The sequence below is a fragment of the Lissotriton vulgaris genome, chromosome 1_1 (genome assembly GCF_964263255.1).
Source record: "Lissotriton vulgaris chromosome 1_1, aLisVul1.2, whole genome shotgun sequence".
NCBI classification, from domain to species: domain Eukaryota; kingdom Metazoa; phylum Chordata; class Amphibia; order Caudata; family Salamandridae; genus Lissotriton; species Lissotriton vulgaris.
In genome coordinates, this window is record NC_141685.1 from 1,330,112,144 (window position 1) to 1,330,134,654 (window position 22,511).

Consider the following 22,511-nt stretch of genomic DNA (forward strand, 5'->3'; position numbering starts at 1 on the left):
GCATATTTGCAGGACTTGCCTTGTGTTGTAGACCATACCTCAGACCATGGTACCCTGGGGCACATTACTCACCTCACTGTCAGGCTGCTTTCATCTAAGCACTGTTTGACAGTCCTCTGCTCCCTCCATTCATTGTTTGGTTCACTTCTCTTTGATTAGTGGTTCCTCTTCTCTACTTTCTTGGGAGTTGGTATTCCTTGTCTCTTCCTCTCCTCCCTAAACACGTACTATGTTGGTCCCTCATCAAACATATTATTAGAAATGAGGGTCTCTAGTTGGCAGAGGTAGGTACCTTTGTCTGAGTAAGGGTCCTTCTTTACAGTCACGGTAAGGGGGATACTCTTCTAAAATAACACCTGCTCACCCCCTTGGTAGCTTGGCACAAGCAGATAGGCTGATCTCAGTGGTAGTGTGTAAATCATTTGTGAGCACATACAGTAATACAGTGAAAACACTACAAATGGACACCACACCAGTTTAGAAAAATAAGTAATCTTTATCTAAACCAAAACAAGACCAAACAATAAAAATCCACAATACAGCTTTCCAGAGATCCTTAAAAAATAGGTTATTCACTCAAATAAATTTTGTAGCAACAAATAATTCCACCTGGAGTTATTACGATGTCGTGACAAATGAAAATCCCAAAGTACGGCGCCGACTGCGGAGGGCATGGCGTCAGGCGTGGAGTCAAGCAGTCCCCCACAGAACAGTACCTTGGAAACAGTGAAAGCAAAGATGGTGCACGGCGTCAGGGAGGTGATGCTTTGTTGGCGCCAGGCGGCGTTGGTGCCTTACGACCCCAGGGGAGGTGAAGCCTCGGTTCCTTACTGCGATGCAGGGAAGGTGAGACGTCGGTTCCTTACTGTGTTGGGGAGCTGACGTCACGGTGGCGGCGAGGCGTCAGTTCCTTACAACTGTGCAGATGAAAGGAAATCTCCTCTTCCTACTGTAAATGCAGCCCAGGTCTATTCAGCCCAGCCCTGAGTCATAAGACTCTCTGGAGCCACTGCACCTCCCCAACCCCTGACACTCCAGACCCAGACAGTCAATTTACATCCCAGCAGAGGCACACTGGATGGCTAAGCAAAAAAATACCTACTTTCTAAAAGTGATATTTTCAAACACAGAATGTAAAAATTACCCTTACTAAATGATGTATTTTGACATTCTAAGCTTTGGGGTAGTTAGGCTTATTAGATGTTATAAGCAAACTCCCCATTCAATCCTTGCAATAGTGAAAAACGAAATTGGCAGTATTTCACTATTAAGACATGCCACACACAGCAGGGCATGTCTCTCGTTACACATACACTGCATCCTGCCTCCTGGGGTACCTTAGGCCTATTTTAGCGGTGACTAACATGCAAGAAAAGGGAAGGTTAGGGCCTGGTAAGTGGGTGCACTTGCCACATCGACATGGCAGTACTAGACTGCTCACAGATACTGCAGTGGCAGATCAGAGTCACATTTACAGGCTGCTTATGTGGTTGGGACAATCAGTGCTGCAGGCCCACTACCAGCATTTGATTTGCAGGCCCTGGGCACACACAGTGCACTGGACTAGGGACATACTGTTAATTCAAATATGCCACTTTGGCACTAAACAGCAGTGGCAAAGTGCCCAAAGCATCTAGACCAGCAAAACGGAGTCACACACACAGCAAAAACACAGGAGTTCAAGGTGCAGAATACAGGAGAAACCACTAATCATAACTCCTTGGGGCGAGCCTCCTCAGGCTTTCTGATCCTATGTCACATCAGCGAGTCTAGAACTTGGCAGTTGCTGAAACTTCTATCTTGGAGCTGTATCTGCCAGAGTCGAATACGAAAGGACAGAATCATGACAGCGACAGCATCCTGTCAGAGTGCTTTACAGGTTATTAAAAAGCGCAATATTATACAATCTCATCATTGCTGCTGTAAAATATAAATAAAATCATAAAAATGCAGTTGGCTTATGTCAGAGTACCTAAACAAATGTATTACCGGAACTTTTTTCGAAAAATTAACGCTTAGGGTATCCAGCACTTCCCCACTCAGTCGTTCATTACCTTTTGGCCCATCTAAAAAAGGCCTAGATGTGAACCTCCAGAAATAGGACTTTGGCAATTTAAAGTAGGCTCCATTTTAGTTCTCCAAATGAAAACTAGTAGGTATGTTTACTGAAAAATGGTTTAAAAAAAACTTAATTTTGAAAAGTGGTCTTATCGCCCCGTTAGTGTATCGCACAAAATACTGCATTTTCGAAAACTCAAAAAAACGATTTACCCTCTCATTTGGATGCGTGGAGCAAACTGTAGTTAAATAAAGAACTTTTTGTTACAGTTAGTTTCTGTTTTTGAAAGTTACCACTTAGTTTGGTAGTTCCTGCGTCGATTCTTGTGAGCTCCAGTCGAGTTTCTCCAGTGACGTAGAACAAACCAGCGCATTTTGGGGTGAACGCAGAATGAAGAGGATTTTCCAAGTTGCTCATTTTCAAGAAAACAGCAGGGGATTAAAAAACATATTTTTTTGTATGAACTGCTTTATTGGCATATACAATAATCACGAAAGTTTCAGAGAAAGTATATGTGCACAATCACAACCTCAGAGTGATAGAAGATACTGTGCTTCATGACAATGTGTATATCAGTAACATGCAGTGATGAGATGAGATAGAAGGTGATAAGAAGAGCAGCCTTCCTTTTATTGGTGATCCTGAGGGTGAACCAGATGATTTAATGTGGTAGAAGACACCCCATGACTACTGCGGGCAGCCCCTTGCACGCTAGATGGACAGGCTTCCATAATCAAGCATTAACTTGCTGTTTTTTGTGTTACTTTGCAGGAATGAGAAGTGCAACGATAACTACACCACAGATTTTATATTTAATTTGTACTCGGAAGAGGGCAAAGGAATCTTTGACTGCAGGAAGAATGTCCTTGGACACATGCAGCAGGTAAATATGACGGGACGTAGACACTTATTGAGGATGGAATATTCCTCCTTTTAGGCAAACGGATGAATGGGGTTTCATTGTGATTTACACGGGATCCCAGAATTTGGTCAAGTGGGAAAGCTGGTATGTTCTGATTTCATCCTCAGCAACCAACACAGTAAACTACATTACCAGCGGGAACACAACTATGCATATTTCCCTATTCGCTGTTCTCATAATAATTCAAAACCACCCAAATAGGGAATCACTGCATCAATCTCAGAATTTCACCATAAACACATATCTATGTAAATCATGACTTACCGTAGTATGTCTTTGAAAACCAGATCCATGCCAGATTTTCAGGATACCCGCTTAAGCTAACTTGTATATGAAAAGAACCTAAGTGAAAATTCTCTTTGTATTCGGTGGGCCTTGAAATTCAGGCACAGATCCGGATCTCCACTGAACACTGCGGATATAAACAATTGCCATGTAGATTTCGTAGATGAAAATCTATTCCATGTTAATCGCCTCACGAGTCAGCATGTGCCTTAGTGGACCAAAGAAGAATAATGCCGGATTAAAAAACATATTTAAGATGGGAAGCGGATCTCTCCATGAAGCAAGCCAGCTGTGTACCAGTCTTATCATTTTGGGGACTATTATCGATAGCAACCTGTGGTGACCCTATGTCTTACTATATTTGGACCTGGCTTTCTCAAGGAATGATGCAGAAACCCAAGCTAAGTTCTAGTTCTTCATATTGGTGTTGGAAGACATCATTACAGATCACAAAAGTAAACCGCATTCTGCAACCCCCCAATCCTAAACCTAGTGTGGTCATTTTTGACAGTCCTCCCAGTAGAAACTCTGTTTTGTTCCAGGTTCTGCTTACACAAAAAAGGACACGCCTCGTCCAAAAGTGATGCAGTGGTCTGTGGTAATGGATCTCAAAGATCTTTAACAAATACCAGCACAAAGTAGGCACTGGTGCCCTCATCCACTACAACACTGTGCCCGTCTTAAACTCTAGATATGGGGAGATGGTCGGAGGTAGTTTCAACTTGTGTTGAACTTCAAATAGCCAGTATCACTAAATCTATGGTGTTTAGTTTCCCATTATTAGATCTGTTCTGGGCATAGCTTCTAGTAGGAAGGAGAGGTGTGGCACAGCAGCCAGAGCGGCTGACTTCAGAGCGCAGGTTCGAGGTTCGATCCCCTGCGGCAGCTCAGCTCAGCATCACGTGACTCTGGGCAATAGCTCACTAATTCTCCCTGACAGCCCCAAGCGCCTGGACACCCTTAGGGGAGATAAGTTAACACTTTACAAAATGTGGAATTATAACATTGCAGGAAAGAACAATGTAAATTTTACTGTCTAGAAATTATACGTGTTCCTCTACATCGGACCTTTCCCCACCCGCACTGCAGGTGTACCACCACAGCAGGAGCAGACAGGGAGATGCCTGTCTCACATCAACTTGCTTCACATAATAAGGATTACATGACTACTACCAGATTGGTGCTTACAAGTTTGCGTTAAGTGACAATTTGGGCATATCATTAATATAAGATTAAACCTTTTTTACTTTTTATTTCACACAGCAGCTCCACTTCACCAATTCAAACAACGATCAGCTAAAATGTTTTCCAATCTTATTTCATGAATTTCACTGTTTCCAAGAAAAGAAGCTATTTGGATTTTCATTCGGTTGTCCGCAGATTTTTCACTGTGTTTTTAAATAACTACCACATTATTTCGATTTGCATTGCTATTTTTGGTTAAAGTAAGCACTTGAAGAAAGAGAAAGTAGTTTCAAGAAATTGTTTATGTTGTGTCTTTATTCTGATTTAGTAGTAATTCCCAATACTGGTCTAAAGTTTTTTTAAATAAAATATGCAAGTGATCGCGAAATACTGAAAGCTTTTGGCACTTTAAACAGGTGAACTGCAGTGTTGTCAAACAAGAAGTGTGCTTGTATGTAACAGCAAAAACAAATGAATGAATTAAATGGAGCTTATAACACGCAACACCTGCTCCGCAGCCGCAGAGTGCCCGCCGCTAAAGGCCCATGAGGGATGAACAGTAATGAAATCTGAGTAAAAAGCCAAGCCTTAAGCCTATTCCTAAAGTAAGGTTCCGAGGCCAGAGAACGATGGTCATAAGGGAGCTTATTCCAAGCTCTGGCTGCTGGCAAAAAAGAAAAAAAGCAGCCATCTTTTCTGGTTCGCATCACCCACAGAATCTTAAAACCTCATTAGAGGAACATCTCCCTCCAGGAGTGTAAGGAAGTGTTCTTGCAGCATTATTTTGAGATCCGCAGTGAGACAAAGATCTATGAGTCAATACCAAAGAACCATCTTCTACACAGGAATCCAATGGTGAGCCCTCAGATAAGGCGAGACCGAAGTTCTAAAAGGTGTCTTAAGAATGAGCTGAGCAACCACCTTCTGCACAATCTGGAGTCTCTTGACTAAATGATCCGGGATACTCAAATACAGGATGTTGGCATAGTCCAGTCTAGAGGTGATCAAGGCATGGCCAACTCCTTTCCTGGCGTCAGAGGAAGAAAGTGCAGGAATTTCGTGAGTGCTCGAAGCAGGCCAAAACAGGTTCTCCCCACTGCCGCCACTAGGGGCAGAAGGTAAAACTTGTTGTCAAAAGTTGACCCCCAGATTTTTCAAGATTTCCGCCTGAAAAGATGGAGAAGGTGCTGTATTGGGCCAGCAAGCAGCCCATCTGTCAGGAGAAAATGATCCAAATAGAAGGATTTCTGTTTCGTCCATATTGCACATATTGTAATTGAGCCACATCCAGTCAAATACGCCGTAAAACACGACTGAAGTAGGCCTGTGTTGACATCCTCCACCTTATTAAAGGAAAAAAGGAGCTGTGTTTCATCCTCATGTGAAACTACCTTGGCTCCAAAAGACTCAACCAACTTCGCCAAATGTGATGGAACGTTAAAAGTAGTGGGGTTCAATGTTGATCCCTGTGGCACACTCAAGGCAGAGACGTGCAACCCAATGAGAAAGGAGCCATCCAGAACGCTTGACCTCTGTTCTCCAAGAAAAATGTAATCAGGATCTTTGCCCCTCTGCTGTGAGTGCAGAAAACGTGAAAAATAAAATGGTAATGAAACAAATATATTACCATTTTATTTTACCGCAGCTGTGTATGAGGTTGGGGTCAGCAGCAGGGAGGCACAGTGTGCACTTCACCTTAAAGTGTGCATGTCATTTTGGTCAGCTGTCGTACAACGCTAGCCTGAAGTGCACTTTAAACACTCCTACCTGAGCTATCTTAGACAGCTGGGTGGAGAGCAAGCACAGGCCCCCAGTGCTGGAAGGAGCATTGAACCAGCATACTCCAGCCAATCCTCTTGATTCTCTCATGTTGCCGGAGCAGGATGAGAGCAGCGCCTGGATTGGTAGAGGGGAGTTGAATGAGGCTCTGGAAGCATGTGCCCCAGCCACCAAGTACGTGCTGAAGCAAAAAACACTGAGCATGAGGCAGTGGGAAATTGTAATTGTATTTATACAGTGCCTACTACCCTTGATGAGGCGTTGAATCATTTTTTGGGCGAGTAGCACCCTACTCCGGAACCCAAAAAGGATTAGTGGTGAATTAGTATAGGGAGGTGTTAAATCAGTTAGAGCGGTGGACATGTGAATTTGTAATAAGGATTGAAAAAGGATAGAGGAGGGATAGAAGAGGAAAGGGTTTGAATTGATATATCGCTTGCTACACCTGATGAGGTCTTGAAGTCAGTCGCGGCTGCTGTCTGGGCCAAATGGCGGTTGAGGGTGGGAAAAAAATAAAAACATTTTTTTTTAAATAACTTACCTGACTCCTGCCACATCGCCCCTCTTCTGGCTCCCATGCAGGCAGGCCGAGGCTCCCAGTCTGCCCTGCGGCCAATCCTGTCACTGCTCTCAATGCATGAGGGCAGCATAAGGATTGGCCTGAGCGCCCTCAATTTGCGCTCCCAGGGAGACTGAGAGCTTGAGCCTACCACCTCCAACCTGACAATGTAGCTCGGGTTTGGAGATAGCTTTTATTATTATTATTTTTTTAACGGACTTTTATATAGCACGAACTTGACCCAAAGGTTTTGGGTATCAGAGCGATTTACACAAGCACCAGTTGCGTTACATGCAGACACATTCATCTTTTGTTAGGTACAGGGAGATTAAGTGATTTGCTCAGAATCACAAGATGTTAAGCGTCATTGCCGAGACTCGAACCCAGTTCCCCAGATTCGAGGACGACCGCCCTAGCCGATAGGCCAACTCCTCTCCCTCAGTGCGCATGATGATTTGGCCAGCCTCAGATAGCCTGTCAAACCGTCATGTGCAATGAAGGCAGTGTCCACCACTCCCCCTCAGAACCGGTCATCCTGTGTCACCGCCCCAAAACTACAAGGTAGAAGGAAAAAAAACAATAATAAACATGGTTTATTATCGTTTTATTTTTCAAGTTTTGCAGCTGCGGCGGGGAGGGGGGGGGGGTCTTGGAGGGGGGATGCTCCTCTGCCATTGGGTACTTCATTGCCTGTCAGAGGGTCAAAATATTCGCCCCTCCAGTTTAAATTGCTTACACTGCATGGTTGAAGAAGAAGAAGGATGTGAGACACACTGTCAAACCCCGCAGAGAGTTCCAACAATATGAGCGCCAGCTTGCCCCGCTGATCCAATGAGCGTTTAATATATTCTGATACCTCCAATTTAGAACGAAATTTGAACTGACTGGGCTGCAAACACTCATTGGTCTCCATATAATCGGAGAGCTGTTAATTAATGGCTTTCTCCAAAATTTTAGAAAAAAGCAGACAATAACGAAATTGGCCTAAAATTGGCCAAGACACTGGGATCAGCCAAAGGCTTTTTCGAAAGGGGGAGTAGCTTAGCCTGCTACCAATTTAAGGGCGCAGCGATAATAGAAGCGTTAAGCAGCTTATTTACAATTGGATTAATCACGTCTACAGCTGTAATGAGCAAATCAATATGACAAGGGTCAGTAGGTGAACTCGACTTCAGATCACAAATAGACTTGGATTCGTCCTAGGAGATCTGATTAAAGCGAAGCCGGTTACATTCTCCACCGGCTACGATCACATCCTCGCCCTATTTCAACTAATGCTGGAGCTGAGGACAGATCACCCTGGGAAAAGAAAGCTTTTCACAAAATCCCAGAGGAGGAGGAATACCTGTTTCACAGGCTGTCGAAGATAAAAAGAAAAATATTGGCAATTTTTAAAGATTTCACATGGTTTATTGGTGGTTGCCTAGATTGTCATGTCCAAAAAGACAAAAACATTTTAGAAGACTTGATTGCCCCATGACATTTTCTTGATGCTGCCCTGTAGGCAGGGTTTAAAGTGGACTGGGTCTCACCATTGCTGAGCACCAGCAGTTTTTTAAAGGGAGCCTCAAAACTGGTCTCTATCGGCAGGGCCGTAGCGGGCAACGGGTGGGGGGCCGGTTTGGGGTTTCTGGGGTCCGTTTTTGTTACAGGACCGTTTTCTGCAAAATCGGCCCTGTAACAAAATCGGCTGAAATCCGGCCCTGACAAAGAACTCGGCGGGACCCCCATCCCCCCCCCAGCCGAGCACGTGCTCACACTGCTCACTTCTCACTAGTGGAGAAGTTACGACACGACGTCTTGTCAGGTGAGTGTTTTTGGGGAAGGGAAATCCTTTAAAGAGAGTCATTTTCTTTCTGGATTTCCCTTCTCTTTTTGAAACTCAGGAGCAGCAACATTGTCGTGGTGTCACCAGGTCTTTAAGTGGAAGCTTTTTCAATATTATATACAAGCCATAATTGCTGCTTATTTATCTTATGCAGCTAACAACCATTGACAAAGCCAATAGTCCTGACTTGTTGTAGGTATGATGTTACTTGTCTCATATATCTGGATGCAATGACAGAAACGGCAAAATACAAGCCTGGGACACACTATGCTAAGCACAGGTTTTTAGCTTATATGTTTTAAGCCACGCCCTTAATTACATTGAACACGCCCCTTTGAGAGACCCTCCAGTTATTTCATCCCATTTAAAGCCCTGCTTGTAGGCCACTTTATTTTCCTCCTTATAAAGGGCCTGCCATTGTCCCTCGGCCCTTTTACAACTTTTCTTTTCGGTCGCAAAGGCTTGATTGAGCAAACCAGGGGGCTGAGGGGTCCCTTCTGCGAGTCTTACAGTCAGTAAGGGGAGCTAGATTATCAGTTGCCTTGACAAACCAGCTGTTAACTTCAGGATCATACTAGTATTCCTGTGTCATTTGTGAGCAACAGTTTTTGTACACAGCACGTTAGGCTTAAGTACCACCATAATCAGTTAACCTGGGATGGGTTATTGACACATACATGGGTCCTTCTGTCCCAAATGCGACTCTAACAACATATGTAAGAGGAAATGAGGGATACAAAAAAAGTCAAAATGTATCCGAATTATATCTTTTTTGCCAAATTTGGCAACTCTGCACCTTTATTGCAAAAAAAACCGGGGTTTCAGACCCCTTCCTGCACCCCTAAAAATATTCACTCGAAAAATAGTGCAATGGTAGACCAAAAATCCCCTACTTTGTATTCCAAAATGTTCAAATTTTTAAATTGAAGAGACACAGGAAGATGTAGTCTGTGAATACAGCTACTGAAAAAGAACGATTGACATTTTTAGTCAGTAAAGCATTTTGCAGTCTTGTTGCCTTCCACTGTATTTATTCTCTCAGTAATAACACTGGCTGCCTGCTGCAGGCATGTCTGGCCTCTAACAGTGTGGGTGAAGCTGAGGGCAGTGGTTGTGTAAAATAATGGAACATAAATGAAGCTTGTCTCCCGGAATGTTGTCAATTGTAACCCATGCATGATTGGTCTGCAGTCTCCCGATGTCGCCATGGACTTCCAGCCCATTGCGATAGAATATTGTATGAAACCAAGAGACCCAGGCTTGGTTGATCATCCGGGGATCCTCCTTCTAGCAGGCTTCACCTCATGAGCCTTCTCGCTCACTCTTCTTAAGTGCTGAAATAATGAGGCCAGCACATGAAACTGGTGTTCCCTCATGTGCCCTAAATCCATTTGGGAGACACCAAGCTTTCTTAGCCACGTAGCGACTCGGCATCGAATTCCTAATCCATCGCAAGGTTGCTCTCCGAAGAGGTCTCGAGAGAACAGCATCACCAAGGATTATCATTATCCTGACAACAAAAACAAGAAAAGGGCCAAAAAGGAGCAGCTGACTCTTAGAGCCAATCCCTGCAGTTCAGATAGTATTGTCTGACCTAGGTTCTGCCACACTTGTCACCTTCAGTCCCTCAGTCGTCTTCTTTCAAGTAGATTGTCGAAGGTCCAGAGTTTCGTTTCAGAGTTTCAGTCAGGATTATTCTAAAGTCTTGGGACTCAGCTCCTACCTATATACCAGATCTAGGGGCTGGATTACCTGCTAGGTCCCTCCTATGGGTGGGACCAGGGAAGGGGGTGGTTATACCCCTTTCCCTTTGTCCAGTTTCGCGCCAGAGCTGGGGCTGGAGTGCCCAGCACCGGTTTGAACTGGACCATGCATGGGACACCTTGTGTGCCCAAGGCAGTTTCTCATTCCTTTCAGCCCTCCCTGTCCCAATACACAAAATCCTGTCTGGGGTGGTGCCAGCACCTCCCAAGGCAGGAAAACTATTGTCCAAGCCTCCCTCGCTGGAAGGACTCCCAGCAGCAGGAGGTCAGACTTGTGTCTGTGGCAACAGCATCCATTTTGTGATGCTGAGGCTCTGGTTAACTTTAACCGGGAATAGTAGGAACAACATGTCTTCCCCCTCTAGAAGGGTGGATTGCTACCCCAGTGGCCAGAACTGGCGAGGGGGTAGTATTCCAAATTGTATGACACCTTACTCGACATGTTTTGATAAAGCCAAACCAGAGTTAGCATTTAACCGCGAGGTTCATAATGCACTTAAGAGTATATGGTATGGCAATATCCTAGAACAGCTATAAGGACATGGTTCCGAAAGCTGCAGACAGGCTCAGCTCATGCTAGAGCACCATCTCACATAAAACTAAGCACTCTGCCTCCAGGATTGTTAAGGCCTGCCATAGGAGTGACTTATAGGTGTATATGTGTCTAGATATAAGGTTAGATATAGGTATACTATATCTAAAGCAAAGGGTGATTACACCACCTTGCCCCAGCTGAGTGATCAGCCAGTTGTGTGAATTTGGGTGGCCAGCCAGGGGTGGCAAAATACATGCTGCAGCCCCTGGTAGGCCTTGGATGCACCTATGCCCTGGGTACCTATAGTACACTGTACAGGGGCTCATATGTGACCCAGTATCCAATTGGAGATGTACCTAGGGTACATGGAGTCCATTTTAAAGAGAGAGCAGATAGCCCGGGGCCCTGATTAGCAGGATCTCAGGCCAACTAAGTCGAAAACCAGCTAAACACTAGGCAAAAAATCTGGGGTAACCATAGTCAGGAATCCACCTTCCTACACACACCCCCTAACGAAAGGAGCTAAGGCTATCCTTGACCAGGTAAGCTTATATTGCCTAAGTGGCCATATAAGGAAGTACCTGCACTGGCATGGTTACCCCCTGTCTCATGGTCCACTAAGCAATCCCTTACCCTAAGGGTATCATAGGGCCTCCACCATAGGGAATCTCTACCTGTGGTGTGTTTTGGCAAAGTAAAAGGCTGGCGTTGAGATGGAGTACTGAAGTGAGGCTCCTCTAATGTAGGGCTCAGCTTCCTCCAATCACTTTTCACCATATAGGCCTTTCTTTCCTTGACTGAGTTGCACTGTGCTCTCAGTGTCAACCTCTGGCTACCTAAAGCTGGAGGCTGGGTCCTTTTTGTTGGCTTACTGGAGGGACAGGTCAGGTTTGGGGCCTTTGGGTCCCAGGTTTGGCTGTGCCCAACAGAATCCATTTTGGTGCCCCTAATCTGCTGAAAGGGTGGTTCTTGTGGACAGGGGGCCCTTTGGGGTCCACCACTGACCTCCCTGACCTCTGTAGCCCTGGGCTGATTGAGGCAGGGTAGAGAGGGGCAGGTTACCTGCTCCAGACTGGGTCCCACCTTGGAAGGGTCCACTGACCTCAGGGGTTCTGCCAGGCTAGGCCTGACTACCTCTGGGGCAGTTCCTTCACAAGGGGTAGGGTCAGTTCCCTGAGGAGGCTGACTCTCACCTAATGTCTGGTGGGAGGGAGACTTTTCTTCCTCCTCAATGCTCTCTGTCTGAGTGGAGTGATCCATCGTTTCAGGCTTCACAACACTATAATCTGTTTGAGTTTGGGCTGTGACCATCACAGCCCTACCAATCTTTTCAGGAAGGAACTCAGGTTGGGTGTGGGCTGTGACCATCACAGCCCTGCCAACCTTTTCAGGGAAGTCTGCCTGAGCTTGGGCTGGGACCATCACAGCCCTTCCAACCTCTTTAGGAAGGAATTCTGCTTGGGCTGGGGCCATCACAGCACCAATAACCTCTTTTGGAAGGCCAACATTTTTTAATGGGTTTCTTGTTCTACCTCAGTCCATGCTGAGATCTCTAGATCATTCCCCAGTAGACAATCAGCAGGCAAGTTTGTAGACACTGCCACTCTCTTGGGGCCAGTGACACCTCCCCAGCTGAGATTTACTACTGCCATGGGATGATCTTTCTGCACTCCATCAATGTTGATCACCTGATCGGTGAACCCAGGTAAAAGTTGTCCTGAGGGAACTAGATTGTCAGTCACCATAGTGATGCTAGCCCCAGTATCTCTGTAGGCTTCAACTTTCTGGCCATTGATGTGGGGCTCCTGCCTGTACTTGCCCAAAGTGTTGGGACAAGCAGTGAAGTTGGCAAACCCCATGCCATTTTCACAGACAAGAGTAGCTAAGTTAGGGGACCTGGTTAGGCCAGAGTCCACCTGAGCTCCCAAAGTAAACCCAGCCAAATTCTTGGGGGCACTCCCACCACCTGGGGGATTACTACTAATAGTAACAGGAGGTCTGGGAGTATTACTTGGGGGTATGTTCTCCTTATTGTTGGCCTTTGGGCAACTGCTGTCAAGTCTTCCAGTGGCCAGGCTTTTTACAGTCATGGCAATAAGGTTTCTTCTGGTTAGAGGAAGTGTTTTGGGACCCACCCCCATCATTTGAGTTTTGGGTCCCTGGGGAAGTCTTGTCTTTAGATTTATCCCCACCTTTCTCTTGAGGCTTGGTAGAATCTTTCTTCTGGTCACCATCCTGATTTCTAGGCCTAATCCTGGTTCTGACCCATTTATCTGCCCTCTTACCCAATTCTTGGGGAGAGGTCAGATCTGAGTCCACCAGGTGCTGGTGTAGAAGCTGGTTTTGACAATTACTAAGGATCTGCTCCCTCATAATCAAATTATACAATCCTGTATAGTCATGTACTTTGCTGCCCAATAACCAGCCCTCCAGAGCCTTAGCAGCACAATCTACAAAATCAGTCCAGTCCTGAGTCTGTGTCTTCTCGGTATCCCTGAACATCACCCTGTACTGTTCAGTGGTTAAGCAAAACCCATCAATCAGAGCACTATTCAGGACAGTGTAATTGTTAGCATCATCATCACTAACTGTGAGGAGCTTATCTCTACCTTTTTCTGAAAAGGAGAGCCACACGATTGCTGCCCACTGACTTTGGAGTACCTGCTGTACTTTGCAGGCCTTCTCCAAAGCAGTTATCCACTTGTGGATGTCCTCCCCTTCTTTGTAGGGGGGCACAATCTTACTCAGGTGTCTATTGTCATAGTACCTGTCTTTATCCTTAGGGATATTGCTGCCACCAGTGGGCTCTAGCCCACCTAACTTATTTTCTCTCTCAAAAGCAAGTTTTTCCTTGGCTAGGGCAAGTTGCTCTCTCTCAATTCTGAGATCGACTTCCGGGGAGTGATGGGAATCACCTGAGTGAGACCTATCCCTCCTATACCTCTGACTAAGCCTACTTAAAGGCCTGAATGGGGCTGCCCCATTCTCAGCCCCAAATTGGCTTAAGTTAGCCTGGCTAAGTCTCCTAACTTGGACCTGGCTACCATCCTCTTCTCCAGATTCTTCCTCTTCCTCTACCTCTTCCTCTTCTTCTTCTAAGACAGGGGGATCAGTGGTATCATCTGAAGAGGATAGGACCTTTTCTTCATTCCCTGTAGGGTCTGCACCTGAGGCTTTTAGAGCTTCAGACTCATCTAAGAGCTCCAGGAATTGCTGAATGGTAGGGTTAGACCCTTGTTTCAGCCTTCTTGTGGTACACAAGTGTCTCAGTTCCTTGAAACTGAGGATAGCTAATCTGGATGGTGCCTTGGGAGGGTCACTCTCCACAGGTTGGAGTCCACTGGGCTCTCCTGTGCCAGACATTGCTCTAGTGAGGTGGATGTGATGCACCTACCTACAATAAGGGTTTTCCTACTAAACCTCTCTAGGAGTTGTAGTCAGGGTGTGCTAGGCCCTTTGCTCTACAACCACTAAGTTCAGTAGAACTTAAGTATTCTAATCTTGTTTTATATGTACCCATAGGTACCTGTATGATCTTTCAAATGGTATTGCAAAGATTACAATTGTTAAAACAACAGCAAGCTCAAATCCCAACCGCTGCACACCAATGTGAGAAGTTGGCCTGGTATATGATGTTCACTATTCTAGTGAGCACCTTGCACCAGTCCAAACAACCCTTATGGTGATGGTTGTAAAGTCAACCTTATAGACCAGCTATTCTAGGGGTAGCATGGACAAAGCAGTCTTAGGCTAAACTCAGGAGGACATGTGAAGCCAGCTGTTTTACCATATGTAACCCCTTTAATACCAAATGAAAGGACACCACACAGGATATATATAAAATATATATGTTATTTATTACTAGACAAACCCTTTGAACTCGTGGAGGGTGTAGGGCTGATCTTTGGTGCAGATGCTGCTCGGGGCTGGGGCTTCTCAATCCCCAATGCACAGCTTCAAAGAGGCCTCGGGGGCTGCACAATTAGCAGGTCGCAGACTTTTCAAGATGGCCGGTCCCACGTCTCTCGTCGCCTCCACGGGTCTCAGCTTTGCTGGGACTGTGGATCGGGCTGTTGGATGTCTGGAAGTCCGGTTCTTGTCAGGCTCTGTGCTCGGGCTCCGGCGGGAGGCGGCGACAAAGCAAGCCGTTGATCGCTGGATGGTGGCTGCTTGTGCAGGGTTGTCACTCCTTGACCACAAGGGAGATTCTTCAGTCGTCTTCTTTCAAGTAGATCGTCGAAGGTCCAGAGTTTTGTTTCAGAGTTTCAGTCAGGATTAATCTAAAGTCTTTGGACTCAGCTCCTACCTATATACCAGATCTAGGGGCTGGATTACCTGCTAGGTCCCTCCTATGGGTGGGACCAGGGAAGGGGGTGGTTACACCCCTTTCCCTTTGTCCAGTTTTGCGCCAGAGCTGGGGCTGGAGTGCCCCAGCACCGGTTTGAACTGGACCATGCATGGGACACCTTGTGTGCCCCAGGCAGTGTCTCATTCCTTTCAGCCCTCCCTGTCCCAATACACAAAATCCTGCCTGGGGTGGTGCTAGCACCGCCCAAGGCAGGAAACCTATTGTCCAAGCCTCCGTCGCTGGAAGGACTCCCAGCAGCAGGAGGTCAGACTTGTGTCTGTGGCAGCAGCATCCATTTTGTGATGCTGAGGCTCTGGTTAACTTTAACCGGGAATAGTAGGAACAACATGTCTTCCCCCTCTAGAAGGGTGGATTGCTAACCCAGTGGCCAGAGCTGGCGAGGGGGTAGTATTCCAAATTGTATGACACCTTACTCGACATGTTTTGATAAAGCCAAACCAGAGTTAGCATTTAACCGCGAGGTTCATAATGCACTTAAGAGTATATGGTATGGCAATATCCTAGAACAGCTATAAGGACATGGTTCCGAAAGCTGCAGACAGGCTCAGCTCATGCTAGAGCACCATCTCACATAAAACTAAGCACTCTGCCTCCAGGATTGTTAAGGCCTGCCATAGGAGTGGCTTATAGGTGTATATGTGTCTAGATATAAGGTTAGATATAGGTATACTATATCTAAAGCAAAGGGTGATTACACCACCTTGCCCCAGCTGAGTGATCAGCCAGTTTTGTGAATTTGGGTGGCCAGCCAGGGGTGGCATAATACATGCTGCAGCCCCTGGTAGGCCTTGGATGCACCTATGCCCTGGGTACCTATAGTACACTGTACAGGGGCTCATATGTGACCCAGTATCCAATTGGAGATGTACCTAGGGTACATGGAGTCCATTTTAAAGAGAGAGCAGATAGCCCGGGCCCTGATTAGCAGGATCCCAGGCCAACTAAGTCGAAAACTAGCTAAACACTAGGCAAAAAATCTGGGGTAACCATAGTCAGGTATCCACCTTCCTACACCATTAGATGTTGAAGAGCGTCAGGCTTAGTGAAGATCCCTGAGGTACTCCTTAGGTGATGTCAGTGGGGTCGGAGAGGAAGGGGGGGAGTCTGATCCTCTGGGTTCTGCCGGAGATTAAGGATTGGATCCAGTCGAGGGCGGCCCCCTGTATTCCTGCATTGTGGAGTCTGGCGGCTAGCGAGCGATGTGAGACTGTGTCGAAGGCTGCGGAGAGGTCTAGGAGGATGAGGGCTTCGGTGTGTCCCTGGTCAAGCAGCATGCGGATGTCGTCGGTGGCGGCGAGGAGGGTGGTCTCGGTGCTGTGGGTGCTGCGGAAGCCAGACTAGGATGCGTCTAGGATGGAGTTTTCTTTGATGAAGTCAGTCAGATGGGCGTTCACAAGTCTTTCGGTTACTTTAGCTGTGAAGTGGAGGAGAGAGATGGGCCGATAGCTTTTCAGGTCAGTTAGGTCGGCCGTTGGTTTCTTGAGGAGGGGTTTAACCTCTGCATGCTTCCAGTCGTCTGGGAAGGATAAGAGGGAGGTATTGACTGTTCGTCCTAGTTCGGGTGCGATGACTGTGGTGGCCCTTTGGAAGATGTGAGAGGGGCAGGGATCCTGAGTGCGCCTTCTTCATGGTAGAGGAGATGAGTTCGATGGACACGGGTGCCCTGGAGGAGAGAAACGGTTTCTCGGCGATGGTGGGTGATGATTTCTGCTGGCTCGCTGAAGTTGTCTTTAAGGGCCTTGATCTTTAGGTGGAAGTAGGAGCTTAGCTTGTCGCAGAGTTCCTGGGAGGGTGTGATGTCAGTGGCTTTGCAGGTGGATTTTGCGAACTGCTGAATGACGTTGAACAGTTCCTTGACATTTGATGAGTTGGTCATGACTTTGTCTCTGATGAAGGTCCTTTTAGTGTCCCTTATACGCTGGTGATAGTCTTTCAAGGCACTCTTGTGGCTGTTCCGTGCTTCCGTGGTCTTCTGGCTCCTCCAGGTTTATTCCAGGCATCTGCAGATGTGTCTGGCTTCTTGGAGTTCGGTGGTGAACCAAGGGGCCCTCAGAGGGCATTGTTTGGCAGCGCAGGGAAGAGGTGCCAGCTTGTCTGCCCATCCGACGACCCAGCGGTGGAATTCCCTGGCTGCGGAGTTGGTGTCAGTCACGGCCTTGGGGGGGGTCTTGGAGGAGGTGCTCCTCGTGACCTTACACCGGTTCCATTGCGGCATACGTGGGGCCGGAGTGGGTGTGGTGGTGGTGTTGAAAGTGAAATGGACGCAGTGGTGGTTCGTCCAGGGGAGCTGGGTAGTGTGGCTGAAGCAGATGTTTGATCCTCCCGCGAAGATGGGGTCAAGGGTGTGGCCTGCTCTGTGGGTGGGAGTACTGACGAGCTGTTTCAGTCCTAGGATGGCGAGGTTCTCGAGGAGTATGGTGGAGTCAGGGTCCTGGCTCTTATCGAGGTGGAAGTTCAGGTCCCAAAGCAAGATGTATTCCGTGGAGGTGATGGCATGGGGTGCGGCGTGCTTGGCGATGGTGGTTGCGGGCTGTGCTTGGGGTCCTGGCGGTCTGTAGATGAGGGTGCCGCATAGCGTGGCGCTGGGGCTGGTCTGGATCTGGAAGTGGAGGTGTTCCGTGATGGAGTGGGGGTCGCTCGTGCTGGATGTGGAGAGTAGGAGGGGGGTCTTGTGCGCAATGGCGATTCCTCCTCCCGGGCAGAGTAGGCTGTCTTTTCTCTGGATTTTGTAGCCTTCAGGGATTGCTGTGGCGATGTCGGGCGGGAGGTGGCGTTGGTCCAGGTTTCCCTGAGGAATGCGATGTCGGGCGAGAGGGTGTCGATCAGGTCCCCAATCTCTACGGCGTGGCGGGGTAGGGAGCGCACGTTGAGGAGGAGGCAAGTCAGGGTTTCAGAGGGATGTCCAGTCGGTGGTCCTTCGGTGGCTGTGGGCGTCTTGTCGAAGGTGAATGATCTTCGGCAGTGTCCGCACGAGAACTCTCCATGGGTCGTGTTGGGCGAGGATCTTACGCAGTCAGGGTGGCCTCCGGGGTTGTGGGCGTGGAGGGTGGCAGAGTCGTAGCGGTGGGTTCTCGGAGGACCAGGGTCCCTGGCGTTGGTCGTGGTCGGGTCGCAGACGGGTGCAGATGAGCTTGCCTTAGGCACACCTTTGGTGCGCCAGCGGTGCAACCGCTGCGCAACCGCACAGCGGTCGCCATTATGTAGGGGAGGAGAGCGGGAGTGGAGGTTGAGGCGGGAGTGGGGCTGGGGCAGGGGGGGGGCGAGTGGAAGAGCTGGACCGGCGGAAGCGGGAAGCGAAAGGGTTAAGGGACCTTTTCTGGTGTGTTCTTAGTAAGGACGGAAGCCTTAGCACGTGCAGCTGTTATTCTGCTTAAGGAGTCTGTGTGTCCTTGCATATACACCATACACCTTTTACCATATCAGTTTGCTTATAAGAAATAACAACTATCATTTCTTTTGTCTCTCACAGGGTGGAACGCCCACTCCATTTGACCGAAACTTTGGCACCAAAATGGGTGCAAAAGCTATAACTTGGATTACAGGAAAAATTAAGGAGTGCTCCAGACACGGTAAGAATGCAATGTCCTCGAGTGTCTTCGTAGAAGCATCAGAGCACAGTATCGATATTCTGTCACACTGACATCTATCTTTCAGGCCGGATATTCGCCAATACCTCCGACTCAGCTTGCCTGCTCGGAATGCGGAAACGAAGCATGGTTTTCCAGCCGCTGACTGAACTCAAGGATCAGACTGATTTTGAGTAAGTATTGTGCCATGCTGCACTGCACCACTTCCTTACTGCTGACAGATGAGGGGGCGAATTAGGACGGCCCTCAAAAATAGGCAATCAAATCACAAAAGCCCTCCCCGCAGGCGATAAAGAAACTTCAATGTAAACATACATTTTTACTACTGCAAAACATCACTGCACAAATGACTGGCAAATTATCACAAAGAAAAAACTACGTGCAAATATACAAATTCGAACATCAGTGCAAATGAATATAGACCACAAGGAACAGAACCACCCCAGACATGTCTTCCCTCAGTCTTGTTTGGTTGGTGAGTGGGTAGCAAGCATGGAGGGCAATTCATCAAAATCCGTAGTGTAGCGAAAGGGACATCTAATGCCCTTGGACCTGATGACATCATAGGAAATTAGGTCAAATGATCTTTTATCCTGATTACACCACAGGAAGAGACACTACTAAAGGCGTACAAAATCTTAAATCAGTGGAGGATTAATGACGTATAGCAAGAAAGTTACTAAAGCAGATAAAAAGTTATTTTACCACCTATATACCATCAGCCCTTCTCTGTTTCACTTCCCTCAGCTCTTTCTTTCCTAAAGGTCATTTATATGCTGAAGCACCATACATAGCGTCTGATGGTGAGTTATTCTGTGTGGCTACGTGGGTCCTGTGAGAAAGTGGATTATTAGTTGGGGTTGATGGTAATCCACCACAAGTAACAATAACACTATTCTAGTTAAGTCCAGTAAAGGTTTCAGTAATTTAAACCTGAGGTCAACCCCAGGTAGCTACGGCACAGAGCAGACTGGCTTCCCTTAAGAAAATATGTAAAGCATTTATTAAAATGTAGAATATGTTAATAAGGAAAATGACAAAAATCCAACAAGGGCAACCAGAGATATGAATTTTTAAATAAAAATAGCATCAAAAAGTGCAATGCGCTAACTGCCGGCTACTGGTCGTCCTGGTCTGGGACAAAGTTACATTTAAGGCTAACCGATGTGGAGCGTGGGTCGGATACACGTTTGTCCCAGTCAAAGAGTTACCTTCTGACTTAGAAACATTTATGGAGGAAAAGGTGGTTGTCAATGAGCTGTCGGCAGTGTAAGCTGGTTACGGAGCATGGTTCGACAATGGTGGGTTGCTGAAGAGTGGGTGTGAGAAAGTGGCTCTTTATATACTGGACCAAGATATGGTACAGGGTGTATAGATTCCACAAACGCCAGAGGTATAACCAAGGTTAACACCAGGTGTGACCTTACTCTCTAAAGTGGTAGCTTGGTCGAACAGTAAGGCAGTACCAGATGACAGTGTAAAGCATTTGTTGTACACACTCAGTCAGCAAAAGGTTTCACACATTTAAAGACTAAACTCCTGGCCAATTGTTTTATATCAAAGATATAGTTGTTTTATTTGTAGAACCAACAGGTATCAAAAGTATACTGTTCTCAATATGAGAGGTCTCAAATGAGTACTTTGCAGAAAGGCAATACATTTGGTAAACACAATAGGTACAGGGGTTGCAGTAGGCAACCCAATTCTAAACATAATTTATCATTGAGCTGAATGGGTTTCTATATAAATATAGCTGATTACTTTGTAGATTACTCTGGTAGTTCCAGGACTGGACCCTATATTCAGTCCTGGGATCTAAGCTGTAAACAGTTTAGTAAAAACGTTTTTGTTATTGCAGTAATTTTTAATGAACATAAAGCTTTTTTTAAAGTTAATAATTAGAAACTTTTCAATGAAAAACTGGCAATGTTATCCAATGGGAGAAAATTCAGGTTGCAGTTAAAGTACGATCTCGTTACTTTTGTAATCCAGTACTGGGCTCCTAAGTCCAGCACTGAGGTCTCAACTTAAAACAGGTAAGTAATTACGTTTCAGTATTTGGTACGATTTTTAAAGAATATTTCAAATTTTCAAAAGTAGACAGAAGAAATTTCACAGAAAAGCACACAATGGATTCTTATGGAGAAAATTCAAGTTAACTAGTAAACCCGACTAGGATTACTTTTGTGGTTCAGTACTGGGCTACAAGATGCAGTACTGGCTTCTCTACTGATCACAGGTGAGTACTTCGGAATTCGGTTGATTTTATGGGAATATTTTAAGTTTTCAGAACTTCACACTTTGAAGATTTTTCGAGTCAAACCAGTCAATATTATCCAATGGCAGGTAAGTGAGTTACCGGTTTCCAGCTGAGTTCTCGGCTGGGGAAGTTAGGGTTCTGGGCATAGACTCAGGGGTCCCCCAGGGTCAGGTAGGGACAGTTAGTTCACCCTCAGCGGCACAGGGGCGGCCGGGTGCAGAGGTAGTTAGATCCAATGTTATCCAATGAGGGGCAGGGGGCCTCCGGTTGGTGGCTGCTGGCTAGCAGGCCACGTGACTGTGGGAGCTGGGCTCCTGGTCACTTGCTCAGGGCAAATGGGGGAGTAGGATAGGGCACAGGTTGTGCTGCCAGGGGCACTCGGGCACTGGGGCTAGGTGCAGGGTGCCTTTGAGCCATTGGGCGCTCAATGTTATTTAATGGGAAAGGTAAAAAGGGAACAAAGGCTGCAGACTCTGGGACGGTGATTCTTCAGGTTCGACCACCACTTTGAGAGGTAAGTTGGGATCCTGGAGAAGAGGTAGGTACCCCAAAGGGAGGCACAGGGGGTCGCAGGGCGCCGGGTGCAGGGGTGTCTTTGGGTGTCAGGAAATCTTACCCTCAGCTGGTCGCGGTTGGAGGGGTTCCTGGTTCTGAGGCTGCAGGCATCGTCTGGTTCGTCGAGGAGGGTCTTTGGGCACTGGACTTCGGGTCCCAGTTGCCGGGGGGACGTCCTCGTGGTCTTGGATCACTCGGGCACGGGCCGGGCTCGGCGGGTGCAGAGTGGGCAGGTCTTGAGCTTCCTGGCTGACACCAGGGGTTGGTTGTTGAAGCAGAGCCTCTGCTTATGGGAGTCACAGTCTTTAAGAGGGTCAAGGCATGCAGGTCCCAAGGTTGCTGTCCGCAGGAGTCGCCAGGATTAAGCAGGATCAGGTTCCAGGATCGACAGGCCGGTAGGGCTGGGGCCAAGTCAGTGGATGTCATCCTGTTAGCAGCTGCACGGCGGGTCTTCTTCATGATCTTCTTTCTTCTTTTCTTATCGGGATCTGAGGAAGGAAGATTCAGGGTGCCCTTAAATACTAAATTTAATGGCAAGGGCTGGGACCAATAGGTCCCTGTCCTGGGGTGGGTACACCCCCTAGCCTACTCCTCTCCTGTGAGAGGGGAGCAGAAGCCTAGTTGTGTTTGGGCAGGGCTCCCCATCTTCAAGATGGCCGGAGCCCGGGGTCGTGCTTCACCTCGCCTCTCCCACCTGAGGGGTGGGGATTGGCACTGGCTGGCACACCCCCTTCCTGACGTGGGGTTCCCCGCCAGTCTTCATGCCAGAGTGGGGGTGGGAACTGGTGGGGGCCAGTTGCTGAGTACAGCAAATAGTCTGGAGAA

General features: G+C 47.2%; 1 protein-coding gene across 1 annotated transcript in view; it reads left to right on the forward strand.

Annotated features, from left to right (window-relative positions):
* LOC147749112 (ATP-dependent 6-phosphofructokinase, muscle type-like) overlaps positions 1-22,511 on the forward strand; it is a 288,878-nt gene that overhangs the window by 252,727 nt on the left and 13,640 nt on the right. The window contains exons 20-22 of the mRNA XM_086966253.1: positions 2,831-2,942; positions 18,754-18,853; positions 18,939-19,044. Coding sequence (XP_086822379.1) covers positions 2,831-2,942; positions 18,754-18,853; positions 18,939-19,044 — 318 coding nt within the window. The remainder of the gene's footprint in view (positions 1-2,830; positions 2,943-18,753; positions 18,854-18,938; positions 19,045-22,511) is intronic.